The sequence below is a fragment of the Plutella xylostella genome, chromosome 14 (genome assembly GCF_932276165.1).
Source record: "Plutella xylostella chromosome 14, ilPluXylo3.1, whole genome shotgun sequence".
Classification (NCBI taxonomy): domain Eukaryota; kingdom Metazoa; phylum Arthropoda; class Insecta; order Lepidoptera; family Plutellidae; genus Plutella; species Plutella xylostella.
Window position 1 is genome coordinate 10908592 of NC_063994.1, and position 17408 is coordinate 10925999.

The window sequence follows — 17408 nt, forward strand, 5'->3', positions numbered from 1 at the left end:
TTATCGATAATTGTTACATCCATTGGCAATAAAAATGACGACACTGTGTTCATTATTAAATGTCACTTCACATAACCCTTATTGCTGGGAATTAAAACTCATAATGACATGTCCCATGAGACATAATCAAGTTAAACGGTAAAATTTCCCCCCGCAAAAATTGGCAGACTTTTTTGTATCAAGAAAGATCGCTATGGCGCTTCCCGAGGGTACACCCGAGTCCGCGTTGTTCTATGCGGTCTGAGTATGTCTCTCGCATAGTTTCGATATTGATAGAGTGAGATGGGTATTTTTTAGGACCAATCGCAGGTCAGTAATAAATAGACCAGCAGCAACAGGATTTTTAGTTTCTCCTGAGGGCCTAGCACGAGGCGCAAGACGCGCGGTTTCTAGAGCGATTGCGACGGCAAACTTTTGCATGCCGCCCTTTTTCTTTCGCCCCGTGTTATGGTGTTCGCACATTATAACAACTCAACGGCGACTCGACTCTATGCTAGACATTGATATTTAAGCCCTGTGTCATATGTTCAAGGTTTAATTTCAAAAATGATTATAAGGTAGTGTACAACGAGTGGCCTACGCATCGTACACAAAATGTCATTTTTTGAAATTAAACCTTGAACATATGACACAGGGCTTAAATATCAATGTCTAGCATAGAGTCGAGTCGCCGTTGAGTCGTTATTATGTGCGAAGACCATTAGGCCGTTTAGTCCAATGACGCGGCCTCTTTTTGTTTTTTTATTTTTAGTGGTGTTAGTAAATAAAGAGTTTAAATGATGCTGATTGCTTTACATTGTGTGCAGAGAGCAGCAGCTGGCGGCGGCTGGCGGCGGCGCGGGGCGCGCTGCGGGCGGACGCCGCGCTGCTGGCCGCGCCGCTACCCCAAACCAACCTCACGCTCGCGCTACACACTGCCGAGGTGAGTAAAGTTTGTAGGTTGGTAGAAGATGAAAGATCCGTGATATTATCCAGTTTTATTATAATCACCACAACACAATACACGTAAGTAATAAGTATAGAAAGATTCGGTAAGTTTCTCTCGATAAGTTAAGTAATATGAACTGCTCAGTAGTTCGTCATCGTAGCAATAAACTGCAGTTATGTACCTAGTCAGCGAATTTATGTACGACACCGTACAGCAACACTAGGCCTAAAACCCTTTCTGCATTAGAAGCTGACCCGTGCCCAGCAGTGGGAACGTGAAGGCTCGTGATGAACAGGATATTGCCAGCGTAGTGACTACTAAGCCAGTTTTTTTAATGCCTGTCCATAGAAACTTTGTTGGTACAGAAAGAATTTTGAAGACGCTAGAAAAAGGTAAGTGACATGGCTGTAACTGAGCCTACATAAAACGGGTTATATATATAGTTTCCATAATGTTCGAAGAATGTTTTCATTTTATCGCATACAAAAAGGCGTTTTTTTTATTCATATTTGTTACTTTTCAAGGGAAAACCTACTTTATTGGCCAAAAGAATTTGTCGAACTTAAATACAACCGATAACCACCAATCAAAGGTTGGCTGGAAGAAATTGCTTCTTAGCAATAAGCCCGCCTTTGTGCGCAAATTATTACTTAGCTATGTTTTTAAATGTTTCCATGTAAAAATAGATTTTTGTGTACAGTTAAGTGTTAATAAATAAATAAATACGACATCATCCACCTTAACCTTTCCACCCGCAGATAGTGAAGGTCCCAATCCTCGTGCGTGCTCAGCTGATCTGGCCGCGCCTTTCCCCCGCGCGGGCGCTGTCCCCGCCCCCCGCCGCGCCGCGCGCCCCCGCCCGCGCCCCCCTGCTGCTGCGCAACCCCTCCGCGCGCCCGCTGTGGCTGCGAGCGTTTGTGGCCGAGCACTATCCCATGCCTGATGTGTGAGTACTAACTATCACTATACTTTGTTCATCTTATTAAGGGTTTTTTTGGATTTGAAAGCCTATACATATTTGTTAACTGCAAACGAAAATCAACTTTACTTACCAGACATAAAGCAAACGTCAAAAATTCAATAATATAGTCCAAGTTCTATAACATAAAGACATAATGGCAATGCATAAAATATACACCAATTAACAAAAATGACATAATATTATACCAAACATAGGTGAAATGCTCCATGTCCTGTTGTACTTTTTCATAGAAAATCTTTAAAAATAGTTTCTTTATAGTAACTTTTTTGTGATGCTCTGTCTCTGGCTGGCTCCGCAGTCTTTAGTTTTGATATAGGCTCTATACTATAGGGTCTTGATGTGATCAACTTGATTCTTGATATGTTTATTTATTATAGAGAAAATAATTGTTGACGCTGTAAACATGTACAGTGCTCCAAAATTGATAATGCGCATAGAAATCTTTGACAGATCGGTTGTTTTCGATTATGTGACACATGATATTGACTCCTATTTCTTTCGAACAAGGTGCAAAATACAAGTGTTTTTTAAGGCTCTTACGATTTAATGATTCGGATGTGAAGATCTGCATGTGCATTATTAATTTTGGACAAGTGTACGGTTGTTTCCGTACACTAAATATAATCTGAACTCGTCCTCGCAGCGTCTTAGAGCCGGGCCCGTCGTGCCTGCTGCCGGACTGCTCTCCCGACGCCAGCGTGTTCAACGTGAGCCGCGCGGGGGCCGAGGCGGGGGGCGCGGGGGGCGCGGCGGGGGGCGTGGTGGAGGCGCTGCTGGCGCCGGGCGAGGAGCTGCCGCTCACCGTCACCTTCACGCCACAGGATGCCATGCGCTACCAGGCCTTCCTGTACATTCGGTAACTAAATATGAAACTAATGGTTCTACCTTTTTTGGCATAAGATTTATTTGCCTAATCTCGTATTGCATAGTAACGTTTGGTCAAAGTCTCGTTACGCCGAAAATCGTATGGCATAAATCTCGTTTAGTAAAAAGTTAATTCGCATAACATTGTTTAGCCTAATAATGGTATGTCCAAATCTTGAATAGCCTAATAATGCTATGGCATAGGTTTATACAAAGTAATAATATTCGTTTGGCTTTAACTTTGACGGAGCGTCTCCCTACATAGCGCAAACTGGTGCCTTGTATTGTTTCCGCTGTTTGGAAAACGCTCCGCTCCGCTTCGCTGCGCTCCGCTTTGGTTTTGATGAACATGTGCACCTAACACGCTCCTCCTCGCTTTGCTCGTCGTCGCACCTATTTTTAGGTTTCGATCTCATGGGGTTTCTAATAATTATATTGGTCGTTAACTTTCGATTTTTTGATCATACAATATCGTGATTTTCGGAATGTAGCAGAAAAATACCACAATTTGTACATTTACTGCATACTTAATATATTATTTATTAAGATAACATTAGGAGAAACAAGATTATACATAGGTATAGACGAACATAAATTTGAGCAAATGAAACTTAGGTGTTTAGAGATTGTGCCTAAAGAGTTTTAGACGAAACGAGCCTTATGCCACATAAGTCTTGGCATAGTGATGGTTCGGCCAAAAAAGTTTAGACCATACGAGTTATGCGAAATGAGTTTTGGTCAATAAAGATTATGCAAGATGAGCGGAACCCGAAACTAATACTATAAATGCGAAAGTAACTGTGTCTGTCTGTCTGTCTGTTACTCTTTCACGCCAAAACTACTGAACAGATTTGAATGAAATTTGGTATACATATGGTCTAGACCCTCGGAATGAACATAGGCTACTTTTTATCCCAGAATTCCCACGGGAAAACTTTTTAAGGCGAAGCGAAGCGCGCGGGAACAGCTAGTTATTATATAAAAGGATGAATTTTATTAGCCACGCTCCTGTAGCCCTCATTTTAGAGTGGGTCCTTATCACAGGTACATTCGCCTACCTACCGGAACGTTACTGATCAGAATCTATCCTGTTTATTAGTATTTATATTATAGGGTACAATTAATAGACGGAAACTTTTGATGCTATGATTTGCTCAACTTGCCACAATGTTGTTTGCAAAGAGTGATGAGTGTAATGTTAGTCAGTATAATTTTTAGGAATTCTTTCCGTATATAGTACTGACGACCTTAGGCGGGTGGTGGGTAGTAGTTGGATGAGGAAGGCCGAGGACCGAGTGTTGTGGCGCTCCTTGGGAGAGGCCTATGTACAGCAGTGGATGATTATTGGCTGATGATGACCGTGTATAGTGAGTGACATGTTGTGCGTCCCCGCAGGAACAACCTGACGGTGATGGAGGCGGTGCGGTTGCGCGCGGCCGGCGCGCGCCCCGCCATCGACCTGCCCGTGGCGGCGCGCGACCTGCTGTTCCAAGTATGTACTACCAACTACCAACTACTAATCAAATTACATAAACCGGCTTCACTCGTTCTCATTCTATGTTCGTGACCCAGTGTTTTACATGTTAGGTTTACATAATTTTATGGCCACAACATGGTATATAAAAGAGATCCAATCCACAGACATTTCAGTTTATTTTAGTCCTGTCAGTTTGTATTTTAGTCCCAACCAATATGCATGAGAAAGGAAATAAATCCATTTACAGAATAAAGCGTTATTAGTGAGTCTCTGCCAATCGGTCAAACCATAACCTTTGCCCACTACAACGTACACTATCCACCAGGTGACGTCCAATGTATGCAGTAGATATGCAGCATTGAAATAAGTCCATGTACCTGAACCATTATTAGTAAGTGCTGTATCATTGGTCAAAAGGTAGTCTTTGTCCACTAAAACGTCCATTATCCACCAGGTGACGTCGTGCGAGACGGCGGGTCTCCCGCGCGGCGCGGCGCCCCCGCTGACCCTGACGGTGCGCAACCCCGCCGCCGTGCCGCTGCTGCTGGGCGCGCCCGCCCTGGCCGCGCCCGCCCTGCGCGCGCCGCCCGCCCCGCGCGCCTGCGCCGCCCACGGCTTCCGCGTCACGCCCTGCGAGCCGCAAGAGCTCAAGGAGAACGAGAGCGTCGTCTACACTGTGGAGTTCACCACTGGTACGTGCTGACGGAAACAGTCCAGTTGCGTTCATTTTAAGAAGTTACACTCGCATATATTGCACCAACTTGACAGTCTTGTTGTTGTCAGTCGTTCTTTGCTCGATCTTCACACCCAGAGTCATTTGTGCTGCAGTCAAAGTCACTCTGATGATGTTGGCTTTGTGTTGCAGACTGGACGCTGTCCCGCGTGTCGCGCGCGCTGTGGCTGGCGACGTCGGCGGGCGCCGTGGAGGTGTCCCTGCGGGGGGAGGTGCCGCCGCGGCTGCTGGCGGGCTGCGGGGGCGCGGGGGCCGGCGGCGGGGGGGGTGGGGCGCGCGCGCTGCTGGCGGGCGGCGCGGCGGCGCTGGGCGCGCTGGTGCTGGGCGCCGCGCTGCTGGACGCCGAGGCCGTGCTGCGCCGTGCGCGCGCCGCCCCGCGCCCCGCGCCCCCTGCGCGCCGCGCGCCGCTCGACCTGCGCCGCCTCAACCACCACCCCGCCCCCGCCCCCGCGCCCCCCGCCCCCGCACCGCCGCCGCCCGCCAAGAGGAAGCGCGTCAAGAAGGAGAAGAAGGAGTCGTTCTGGAAGCTGGACGAGGCGCAGGCGGCGCTGCTGCGTGAGCTGGAGGCCGAGGCGGAGGCGGAGGAGCGAGCGGGGGCGGGGGCGGGGCGGGGGGAGCGCGGGGGGCGGGACCCGTCGCGCTCCAGCACCGAGGAGCAGGAGGTGAGCCCCGCCGCCACGCGCGACCAGTCCGAGGCCGAGGAGGAGCCCCCGGCCCCCGCGCCCCCCGCCCCGGAGCCCGACGACGACGCCGCCTCCGCCACCGACTCCTCGCACAGCGACGAGCCCCCCGCGCCCCCCGCGCCCTGCACGCACGAGCCCCGCCCCCGCGCGCCGCGCCCCGCGCCCCCGCGCCCCTCCGACCAGCCCAGGCTCCGACCCAACAAGTTCCACGTCAAGAAGGAGAAGAGCGTGAAGCGGCGCGTGGCAGCGGCGGCCCCCCGCGCGTCCCCGCCGGCCCCCGCCGCGCCCGCGCCCCCCGCGCCGCCCCCCGCGTTGCGCCGCACCGCCACGTTCAGCGAGGTGGTGGCGCGCTCGGAGGCGGCCGCGGCCCCCGCCCCCGCGCCCCCCGCGCCCCCGCGCCCGCTGGCCCCCATCGGCTCGGCGCGGCCGCGCGGGGACGCCCCCAGCTCGGCGCACTCGCTGTTCTACTTCAACGGTGACGTGTCGGAGCGCGAGGCGTGGGAGCCCCCCGCCTTCCCGCGCGCGCCCGCCGCGCCGTCCAGGACACACAACTACACAGGTCCGTGCACTATCACTACACTTTGTAAAATATACCATGAGCTCTATTACAGCTGTCTCTGAATTAGGGTTTCGTTCCCGTGTTCCCGGGAATTCCCTGGAAATATACGGGAAATATGTCCTTCCCGAAACCGGGAAAAAATAGCATTCCCGGGAATTCCCGGGTTTGAATCTTTATTTATCTGTTTCTCCTGCCCAAAAACCAAAAAAAAATATCGGCTGGCTTGTCGTCTACGATCAGAAACTCGGTTTTGTTGTAAATTATTGGAAAATCATACATGTTATTGATTTCGCGCAGCTGCATTGGAAAGATAAATGACTCATCTACATTACATTGTTTCACCTCTTCCTGATTCTATATTTTCATCTTTATTTATCTGTTGGTCCTACCGCCTACCTAAAACCAATCAATTGACAACATTTCAAAATTTTATACAGTTGAAATTCGAAAACCATTTAGAGATATGGCTCTAATATTCACAAAAAAAAATGTTTCCGATTTTTCTTTTGATTTATTTCAGAGAAAAACATAAAAATCTAAATTATCATTCGTGACACCACGATGTGGCATAATAATTAAACGGGCTTTTACTTCTAAAACATAAACAACAAAAAAACATGTTATGTCACTTTGACAATGACAATGACAAACATCACTCAAATGTCTGTCACTTTTATGTGTCCTTGTCAATGACGGAAGTACGTGATTGGTCCTTGCCACAAAATAAAGTTGAAGTTGAAGCTGATTGGTCCTTGTTCATGTCAAGTTAATGTCATCCAACTTTTTTTTTTTAGGTTAGGCAGGCAACGAAAATATTTTTATCCCAAGCCTCGACGTGACGTCACTCATACTAAAAATATTTTGAACTTTGAAATCAAAAAAATATATTAAAACATAGAAATATTAAGAAATAAAAAAATACGGGTCATCTAAATTTGTGATATCTCGTCGAAAATAAAATAAAATCGGTGAGCATTTTATTTGAAATGTTGTCAATTGATCAACTTTTACATATGTGACCAAAGAGTATGTAAAAAATAACGCTAGTGTGACGCCTGTCATTTTTTTATGTCCCCGTATCAATGACAAAGGAATAAAGAGAGGACCTGGCATAAAAATCGGTACTTAGAAATATACGTACGTAAAAAATATATGTACGTAAAAAAGGACAACAGTAGTTTTGTCTTTGCCTAAAATTACAACATTGCACAGGGGTATAATCGTGACAGTTCTGACATTGCGAAAAAGAGACGCTTAGCTACATTAAGCGTAAGAAAGAAACGTTAAGCTGTAAATGATTTTTGTCCTTTTTGCTGTGGCGCCTGTTTACGTCAGTTCTCTGTGCCAAACAATGAAACAAATGAAAAATCTGTGCCAAACAAAGGCTGACAGTTACAACAAAATTTTCTAAATGCTATTTATTTTTGATTTGCTAGTGATTTGTGGGTGTTTATTAAGTTTATTAGACTATTATCATCACTTAACGAGTGTGTGACATGGGTGGGTGGATTTTGTTCGGTTGTATAGAACATATTGAACGAAAACACGATGGAATGATGGATGAGATATATTTTCACATGTAAGTAGATACTATCAAGTTTAACAAGCTTACATTCATCATAGTACTATCTATTGGCTCGATTTTAATATAAAACGATACTAATTTTAATACTGTAAGGTCTTTTAGTATCAGTTTTAAGTAAAAATTACGAGGTACCATATCATAACAAATCACATGGTGTTGCAAGTTATTGAAAATTTATTTTACCCACAAATATTATAGTATGCAAAGAAAATACTAGAAATTGTAACGGACTCGGGTTGGGTTTACAAATGGGGCGCACGAATTCGGTTTTTGTGAAGATTGTATTTTGTAGAAGTCATTCTCCTCTTTCAAATGAGGTGCCTCTCATTGTGAGGAAACGTTCGTTTCGTTTTTTTCTTCTATGTGTGATTTCTTCTGTATAATATAAAGTTTATTGTATTGATACGAAATGCGTGTTTCCTTTAAAAAAAACCCCATCACATATTTGGCCCACGATTATAATGCTCATGCTCATCCATTTATCTCTGCTTCATAGGTTTCCGACAGAAAAAAAAATATCAAGAAAATAGATAGACATTACCGGTCGCACAAATCGGGAACCAAAGAAACATACAAAAATTGTGTTCGGCACATTTTGAAGAGGATTGTTTCGATTGGACGAAGACAATGAATCATACAATCCACTCAGTTTGTGTATATTAAATAATTATATTGAAATCAAATAAGTATGAGTAAAGTTTTTTTCTTATATCGTCGGTTGACAGGAAAAACTCACTAAGGCTGATTTTTCAATATTCAGATAAATGTTATCTGGGTAATACAAACATTGAGAAACATTGAGACGCAACAGCATCAAAATTATTTCCCAGCAAAACTTTTGTCTGCCTATTGAAAAATTAGCCTTTAGTGTCTTTTTCCTATCAACCGACGATATACTCAAGTTTTGTTTTTGTTATTATGATAAGTTAAATTTCCCCATATTTAGGTTTTATTTTTTTGTCGGCAACATCTATGGTTTGAGTGAGAAAGAGAATAGTGCACACGGCGATTGCGAATCTATTTGTAGTTGATCTGAGCAACATTGCGACCGGTCGCCATGTTGAGTGACATCCAAACACAAGGTACTTCAGCTGTCAAAGAATTTGTTTACATTTTTCAAGAAAAAAGCCGCCATTTTAATTGAAACCAAAGTTTAGGTAAGCGCATTTTTTTCGTGGATATGCCATGTCCTCTCTTTATTCCTTTGTCAATGCCCCGTATTGTGTCCGCGTTTATTTTTTATAAAATTACTAACACATAGTAAAAACCAAAATAAGAAGTAGGTTGAGCGATAAATCGTTGAATGAATTATTTTTTCTAAAACATTACCTCAAGTGTAATTAATTTTCTATTTTAATTATATGTCATAACAATATTATTTTCAAAATTTTAATTATAATACCGTTGTTATTGGTTAAATTAAAATTAAGAAAAACAAATGATTTGGCAAGTAAAACAAATTATTATAATTTTGGTTGTTAATTTATATGACTGTTGCTCTTTTCTACCTATACGAGTGATAAAAGTATATTTGATTTAAATTGTAAGTGTTTAATAGACTTTTAATACCCGAAAATAGCAAAAGCAAGCATTTAAAATAAATTGCCGTTTCCCGGGAAATCTTGAAAAAAAACCCGTTTCCCGGGAACAGAAAAATGTCGGGAAAAACGAAACCCTACTCTGAATAAGCAACCAGCTATAATATTATATCAAGCGATAGCTATCCCTCATCATAAAGTATTAACATTGATGTCGATTCTGAAGGCAGAAATTCTAAATTTAGAGCTGTCAAAACCTTAATTTCTTTGTTTAACACATTGATGGACACTAGATTAACGGTGAAACTCATAAAAAAGCACAACATTTTTGTATTGGAGTTGAGTTCTTGTTTGCTGACGCACATGCCGGCACACTGCCTAGGCGCAGTAAAGAAAACACGACGTCGGTGACCGTTTTGTGCGTGTGTGAGTGCACACTTTTTTCTGTATGAAAACTTATTGCTGTGTGAAAAAAAGGTACTCTGGGTGCACATACAAACTTTGAAATCCTGCCAAATAAAGCACTGCAGTTAAAATTAGAATTTCTGCCTTCAGAATCGACATCATTGATCCAGTTCGAAATTATAGCTGACGCAATAAATCGAACTCTGCTATAAAACAGGCCATAATTTTTTTGTATTTGTAGTTTTAGCTTGTGTCTGAATAAAGATTACTTATCAAGTTCCAACTGTATCTTTCAGAAGATCAACCAGCCGAGTACACGTCCCCGGCGCTGGGCTCGTCGCTGTGGTCCACCGACAGCTGGTCGTGGTCGTACGCGGAGGTGCGCCCCCCGCCGGGGTTCGCGCCCCCCGCGCCCCCCGCCGCGCCCCCCGCGCGCGCCTACGACCCCTTCCACGCGCTCGCCGCCATCTGGGCCAGCGACCGCCCCGCCTGGGCCGACCCCGCCGACGAGCCGCGCAACAACCAGCAGCAACAACAGTGAAGCCACACAGAATCTATCGCGCCACGTTTCACACTATCAGTCGCTTTGGAGGGATAAATGTTGGTGGTGACTGTCAATGTGGAATGAAGGGTGCGGCGAGTCTCTAATACAGCTAGTTATAAGTGAGCTTGGATTTAAATATCCTGATAAAATAAAATAAAACGTTATATTCAAAATCGTGGGTAATATTGTATTGCGGTCGTAGATTGTGAAATTAAATTCCAAAAGTACGAGTTATAATGATTCCTGTAACATGCAGAATCAGTATATTATTATGTTTTATGACCCGTCTTTCAAGGCACCTCACAACGAGACTTGCACCTAATACAACAAGCGCGAGATGTACCTGCATATTGGGAAGATGGAGTTTTCTTATAAGTTTTCATACAAAACTCAGATAGTTGAACAGTTGTGTTGGAGACTCGCCGACACTAATGATAGGAATCAATTCAGATTGTAATTTGAAACAAATGATAACTTCCTCAAATAGAAGGGGATTACTTATTACAAATGTATCAATAAGTGATTTTAACAACTTTGTCATAATTGTATCACTTTGAAGAGGTTCACGTTATGTTGCGCCAGCATTATGCGGATGTGTGACCTGACAGTATCTGTATGTGTAGTTCCTATATTTTTTTGCCCGCTGAGGTGTGGCTGTGTCAATGTATTCTTGATGAAAATAAAACCTTATCCGCGACAGTGGTCGGTCTGTGGCTGCGCATCATTGTCTGAAGACTGTTCTGTGCCCACTCTGTACTTAACTTACAATGGTGAGCGGCTCTGAATGTCGCGAGTGCAACACTCTTCTATTGTATATGAGTGGTTTATTACGTCAATAGACTAATCAGCGTTTTAATGATTGATTGTGTTGCTAAATAATGACAGACTTCGTACCTATAACGGACGAAGCTTGGACGCCTCCCCCGCGCGAGAGCGAGGGGGTGAGGGGGTCCCGCGGGGGCGCCGCGCTAGTCACTGCCGGCGGCGTCCCACGCTACTGAACAAAACTCATACAAACACACTTTTGTTCCCGCCTCATTACTTTTTTTTAAATAAACAATCTCCTGTTGTGATTTTGTTTTTCATTTGTTTCTCCCGTTTCCGAGAAATGTGTGAGATGGTTCACCACTTCAAGTTCTCTCAGCTGACGAGGCATGGTGGAGAGATGTAGTCGGGCACTAGTCACCTTACATGCCCCACTCTATGTAACTGTTATCTCGTAATTTGTAATTTTGTCTGTCTAAGACTGAATAAACATTTCTCAAGCAAGGATTGTTTCAATGAAACCCAGTGTTTAATTAATACCATAATTATTTTATTTTACAACTTAAACTAAATTTTGCATTTAAAACAATGCTCCAAAGATTCCATTACTTGGATAGTTCTCAGTAGAACAAATTAGACTACCAGCAGCAAGTGCTTGAGTTCACATTTGAATCAGTACATATTCTCCTAAACCATGAATCAGTACGAACTTGACTTGAAGAGCCAGACACCAGTGACTGTAGCTCAGGTATTCAGTAGCGGTACTTAGTGGAGTAGTCCTTGGGTGACACTACGAGACCGCGGCCCTTGCGCGCGCCGCGGTACACCGTCTCCACAATATCAATCATCTCCTGCTTGTCCTCCAGCGGCCAGTTGATCTTGTTGTTGTTGCCGGTGCCGAGGTCGATCATGATGTGCTTGTTGCGGAAGAAGAACATCACCGTGCACGGGTCATACAACTCGTACCTGGAATGCAACAACGGATAAATTAACAAAGTTAACATAATGTACCTAAACACTACAAGGTAATTAAAGTGTCATAACTCTTTAGAAATAAATTCATAAATGGTATACTTAGCTCCTAATGAGCTGTACAAGGGTTCAATTAGTATGGTGTAGTTACATTTTGTTGAAGTCGGGCACCTCGGTGATGTCGACGAGGTAGATGACGGCGAAGTTCTTGACCTTCTCCGCGATGCTGTACAGCACCTCGTCCATCTTCATGCACGTCGGGTCCCAGTCGTGCCCGAACCGGATCACCTGCGCACCACATATAGGACATTAATAAGAACTTTCTAGATTAATTTCATAATTCAGTGTATAACCTCTAAGAAACTTGGACATACCACAACTCGGTCTTCCTCCGACAGAATGGCCTGGTCGACTTGCCAGCCATTGTGCAGATGTCCTAACATATAACTCATGGTAGATTTGTTAAATTATCTCTTGGGCATAAAAAATAATGAACAAACTTTGCAAAATCACCAATCGCTTCAAAACAACAAACAACAACACGTAAAACGTAAACGTCAGTTACGTCAGTCAATACAGTAAACGTCAGTTAGACGTCAAATTCTGTTCCACAGAACCAAAAGAGAAATGAAAATGAAAATGATCTTTTCAGGGTTTTATAAATAAAAAAATATTTTCAAAAAATCTCATTAATTGTTAATCATGGCCTATAGCCTAGGATTTCATTATATTAAATCATAATATCTACTAACTGCTATCTGCTATCCATGGGATGGGAATAAAACACAATCACAAAACCAAAAAATTATGATTAGAATAACAAAGAAACTTCCGTTTCCGTTTTCTTTTTAAACTTTACGAAAGTTTGATAATAGTTTTATAGCGGACGCTTAAGTATTTATTTCTGTACAGTGTATTAGGTAATCAGATAAACTAGATAGAAACGTATTGTTACTGCAGGTTGCATAAACAGGTAATATTGCATTGTAAAATTGGGTCATAAAAACATTAAGTTTTGGTCAAAATAAATTGAAGGGACAAGGTTGTGCATAGTAAGTATATACTGAAGTTACTGTCCCAATTCCAATGTGAGTAAGTACCTAGTTAGGTAGGTAAGGTATATGCTGGTATATCGTGAGCTGCAAGCTGCGATGATACACATGGCGGCGGCGGCGGCGGGGGGAGGGGGGTTGGCAGCGCGCCCGCCGGATCGCGGTCACACACTAAAACACAGATTTCTCGGGAAAAAAGTCACGCACTTCGCGAGTCGACCGCGCCAGCCGGCAGCCGCCTCAAGACGCTTCGGTGCGTCTCAAGCAGCCTCGCCGCGTCCGCAGCCCCCGCCCTGAAACTGCAGTGAGCTTATATGGAGTCCATAACGAACACATAACATGCTTACCGCCCTTGCAAGAACTAAAACTGGAGCAAAGATCGGTATGTAAAGTTTTATTTCCTACATACATGGTTACATTTATCTAGATACAATCTCACAGGATGCTGGACGCAATGAGACCGTGTTTGTGTGAGCTAATTCAGCGTCATGGTCGCTGCAAGCGCTGACGCACGCGCGAGCCTCGGCTGCGGTCGGCGGCGGCGACCACAGCCACATCCACTGTGTAAACATCGCAGGAGAGGTCGAGGCGTAGTTCCGCCGCCGCCGCCGCCGCCGCGAGGGCGCCACTGCACTCCTGCACACTTCCAGATGTAAACAGTGATATTATTAGCGAGCTATCAACGACATCGTACATTTTAAAGTTTATACAAACAATAATTCGGGTTTTTCTCGACATCTGCTCTTAGTGAGTCAGTTTTATTTGCGAGTCGGTTTCATTTATAACGTGTCCATTCACCCGAATAAAAATTTCAGTGTCATTAAACCTAATCATAACTAATCAAAGAAATTCAACAAGCTTCTCGTATTCGCAAGTAGTGAACTGATTTAAAATGGCGCTCCTTAAACGCTCAGTGAAAAGTTGTCTACGTAGGTAGGTAGATGTAATTATCTTTTATTTTATAATACAAATAAGTAGCTATATGTAGCGAAGGCCGTAGTTTGAATTACCTGCCTATTAGCTAGGCTAAAGGTAGGCACTCTGGAATGGCATTGCTTCACATATTTGAGATTGTTGGGCAAAAATAATCAAATCGATATACTTAGTCTACATTCCTAACTTACTTACTTACCTTATTCAGTACACCGACAACCTTCAGAGAGCCATAGCCAATAGTGAACCAGGCGAGCTCTACTTACGGTCATCAATCATTAGGATTAGTTTATATTTACCACTTACGTATCGTATAATAATCCTTATTTGTGTTATAACTTCAGCGTAGTGTGAAGCCGTGAGCCGCTACTCTCCTCGCCCCCCGCTCCTGCTCCCCCCTGCCCCCTGGCCTGGTGGTGATGGACACGGTGTTCCCGGCGCGGCTGCTGCGGCGGCGCGGCGCGCGCGCCCGCTACCGCACGCAGCCCGTCACCTTCGCGGAGATCAAGGTCTGTATCTACCCAACTACCCACTACCAACACACCATCATACTCTACGTAGTTGCTAGGGTTACCAGCTCAACTCAAACCCGACTCGTGTGTAAACCTTGCTACGTTCTGCCCTTGTGTTAACGACTTTCATCTTATTACCTTCCCGCCTTAGTTTCTCTAATGTGGCCTTTGTGATTCATTATTCAGTTGATGGATGAATTAGTAAATAAGAAAGTAGGTATAATTACATCGACATGATTCGGTTTTATGAATTAGAATTAAAAACACCTTCTTCTTCGTTTTCAAGCATATTTGTCACGGCACGTTACAGGAGGTGGATGAGGAGCTGGAAGCCGCGGAGGAGGCTCCCCCCGCGCCCCCCGAGGCGGCCCCCGCGCCCCCCGCGCTCACCCGCAGCTGCACGCGCCGCGAGCGCCGCGCCCCCGCCCCGCGCCGCCGCGCCCCGCCTGCGCCCGCGCCCACCGCCGCCGACCCGCCCCCCGACGCACCTGCATCGTAGCCGCGGCCATCACCACCGACCCACTTCTGTTAGTGTTAGGTAGATAGGAACGCTTAGGAGCTAGTGTTGAGGTAGCTTGGGAGATCATAGATGCAGTTCATTGACATAAGGTAATAGTGTCTGAGTTGAAACAAACCCTAGGAAACCACTGTGAAAATCTACCCGACTCCATATTGCTGTAAGTTCCCTATGTATGGTCGTGTGTCTGAGGCGTTAGGGTGAAGGAAGTACCAAAGACTGACAACATCACTGTATCGCGTCGGGGTCACCAGTTCGTGCAGGATCTCTTCTTTATATTGTGCAATAAAAGAATTAAATAAATAAATCTCTCCTCGGCCAGGCGGGTGGAGGCTCAGGGGGCTGCGGGACAACTGCTATTGTTGCCAGTTTATTCGAACGTAGATATCAACTTCCTACTCGTGTGTTTTTCGAATCTTCGACGTACGTTCTCACTGAAGTAGGTACTTCTCTGTGGCTAAGAGGAAACCTGAAGCCTCATGCACCGTGTGTAAAATAAATGTGTCTTTTTATGTAAAATGTGTTATGTGATATATGTAGATTAGTTTACTTAATATGTAAGAATGAGTAGCAGGTAGGTAGGTACTTACTACGTAATTAGAAAAAAATGTGATCGATCATAGTCTCATGAATTTATTGTACAATAATAATAAAATATGGTTTCATACCCGCACTTGGCTCCCTCCATCAGTATACAAACACCCCTCTACTCGTACAAACTCTATAACCACCACTCCAATAAACATCTCAACAATTATTACAATAAAGACACCTACGTAATCTATACATACCTACTTAATAAATATTTTTAAACAGCAATTTACTTATATTTAAAACTTACACCTACATTAGTATTTATAATGCTTGAGAACATTTACTAAAAATAAATAAGTAAAATAGGTAGGTACTAAAGGGTAAAATAGTTGAGAGGGACACCAAACTGCCCTCTCCTTAGCTTTATTATGTGACTTACTGGACAAACTTACTTGGAAACAAATGGGATGCAAATTTTCATAATTAAATAATAAGTACTTAATTATTATTTTATTCCTAGCACAGTGCCAGAGGCTTATACCCAGCAGTGGCAGATACGTGCTGATAATAATGATGATGATGGTGATGACACTTTGATTATATACAACCCTAGATTCCCCTTAGAAGAAGCCATTGCGCCATACATAAACTGGGGCACTACTGCCCCGGTACAAATTTCGCTCTACAGTGTCTATTGTGTCATCGCCGGTGCTACACATATTTGACAGTTGTTATTAATTTCAGTTTTGTCCTTTTAAAATGCGTTTTATGTGCTTTAAAGGGGTGCAGAAACTACAAAGGTCGACTAAAAACGACATACAGGGTCACCTACCATCTGTAAATAATGTATTAATATTAATAATTTAAGAAAGTAAATATTGATATAATTTTCGTCGGTGTTGCCAGTTTTTTCTTGAAAATAAATACCAAAAAGTGATGATAATTTATATGAACCACTTGAATGTCCTGTCGACACCCAGTCGACATGAAAAGTGTACCATAAATTGTTTCGTGATTGGATTCTTAAAATTGGAATTAGGTACTTACCTTGAATTAATTTTATATAAATATTCTTTAATGGTGCAAAATAAATAGTATTCTATTCTATTCGGCAACTGGTGTAGTGGTTAGTGACCGTGACTGCTATGCCCAAGGTCCTCGGTTCGATTCCCGGCTGGGGCAGATATTTATATTTGTACTCGGGTCTTGGGTGTTGATATTTATATTTAGTATGTATCTTTCTATGTATTTGTGTAAGATATATCAGCTGTTCGACTTATAACACAAGTTCTGCCTAGCTTGGGGTCGGATGGCCGTGTGTGAGATGTCCCCACATACTTATCTATTTATTATTTATTCTATTCTATATCGCCTTCAATAATGGATGGAATTTGCAAATCCTACGCATTTATTAAAATCATTTTTTTTCTGGGTTTCTATGGTTGTTGGTTTTGCAATTTACGAAAACGAAAAAAGTTTCGGTATTCTTTTGTCAACTGTATACCTAGATCATCTGTTAAATTATAATATATATTATCAGCATACCGAATGATCCTATTATACTAAGCAAATGGATAGAAATAATTAGAAAAAGCCGCGGAGAGGACTACTGGAAACGTATTTTAACTAATTAAAATTTCCCTAAAAAATATCACCACATTAGATAGATAGATAAATCATTTATTTGTCCCACATAAACATACCACATAAGTACAACAAATAAGTACCACATTATTATAGTGTTTCCATTTTCTACCAACATAGTAACAATTTACTTACGTTGCCACATTTTTTCATGCACTCTATGACATGACAGGAGGGAATG

The 17408-nt window shown here is 43.5% G+C and overlaps 3 protein-coding genes across 3 annotated transcripts in view; 2 read left to right on the forward strand and 1 right to left on the reverse strand.

The window, feature by feature from the left end:
• The window catches only part of LOC119694358 (transmembrane protein 131 homolog), a 29858-nt gene extending 18487 nt beyond the window's left edge, over positions 1-11371 (forward strand). The window contains exons 17-23 of the mRNA XM_048625367.1: positions 807-922; positions 1687-1874; positions 2554-2766; positions 4170-4266; positions 4706-4943; positions 5117-6226; positions 10051-11371. Coding sequence (XP_048481324.1) covers positions 807-922; positions 1687-1874; positions 2554-2766; positions 4170-4266; positions 4706-4943; positions 5117-6226; positions 10051-10295 — 2207 coding nt within the window. The 3' untranslated portion in view covers positions 10296-11371. The remainder of the gene's footprint in view (positions 1-806; positions 923-1686; positions 1875-2553; positions 2767-4169; positions 4267-4705; positions 4944-5116; positions 6227-10050) is intronic.
• A 220-nt stretch (positions 11372-11591) lies between these two features.
• On the reverse strand, positions 11592-12596 carry LOC105386941 (thioredoxin-like protein 4A). The gene is made up of 3 exons (XM_011557593.3): positions 12410-12596; positions 12187-12323; positions 11592-12029 (listed from the first exon to the last, which is right to left on the reverse strand). The coding sequence occupies exons 1-3, from the start codon at positions 12485-12487 to the stop codon at positions 11816-11818; spliced, it is 429 nt and encodes a 142-aa protein (XP_011555895.1). The 5' UTR covers positions 12488-12596; the 3' UTR covers positions 11592-11815.
• A 581-nt stretch (positions 12597-13177) lies between these two features.
• Positions 13178-15722, forward strand: LOC119694357 (predicted GPI-anchored protein 58). The gene is made up of 3 exons (XM_038120576.2): positions 13178-14020; positions 14365-14529; positions 14843-15722. The coding sequence occupies exons 2-3, from the start codon at positions 14440-14442 to the stop codon at positions 15029-15031; spliced, it is 279 nt and encodes a 92-aa protein (XP_037976504.2). The 5' UTR covers positions 13178-14020; positions 14365-14439; the 3' UTR covers positions 15032-15722.
• The last annotated feature ends 1686 nt before the right edge of the window (positions 15723-17408 follow it).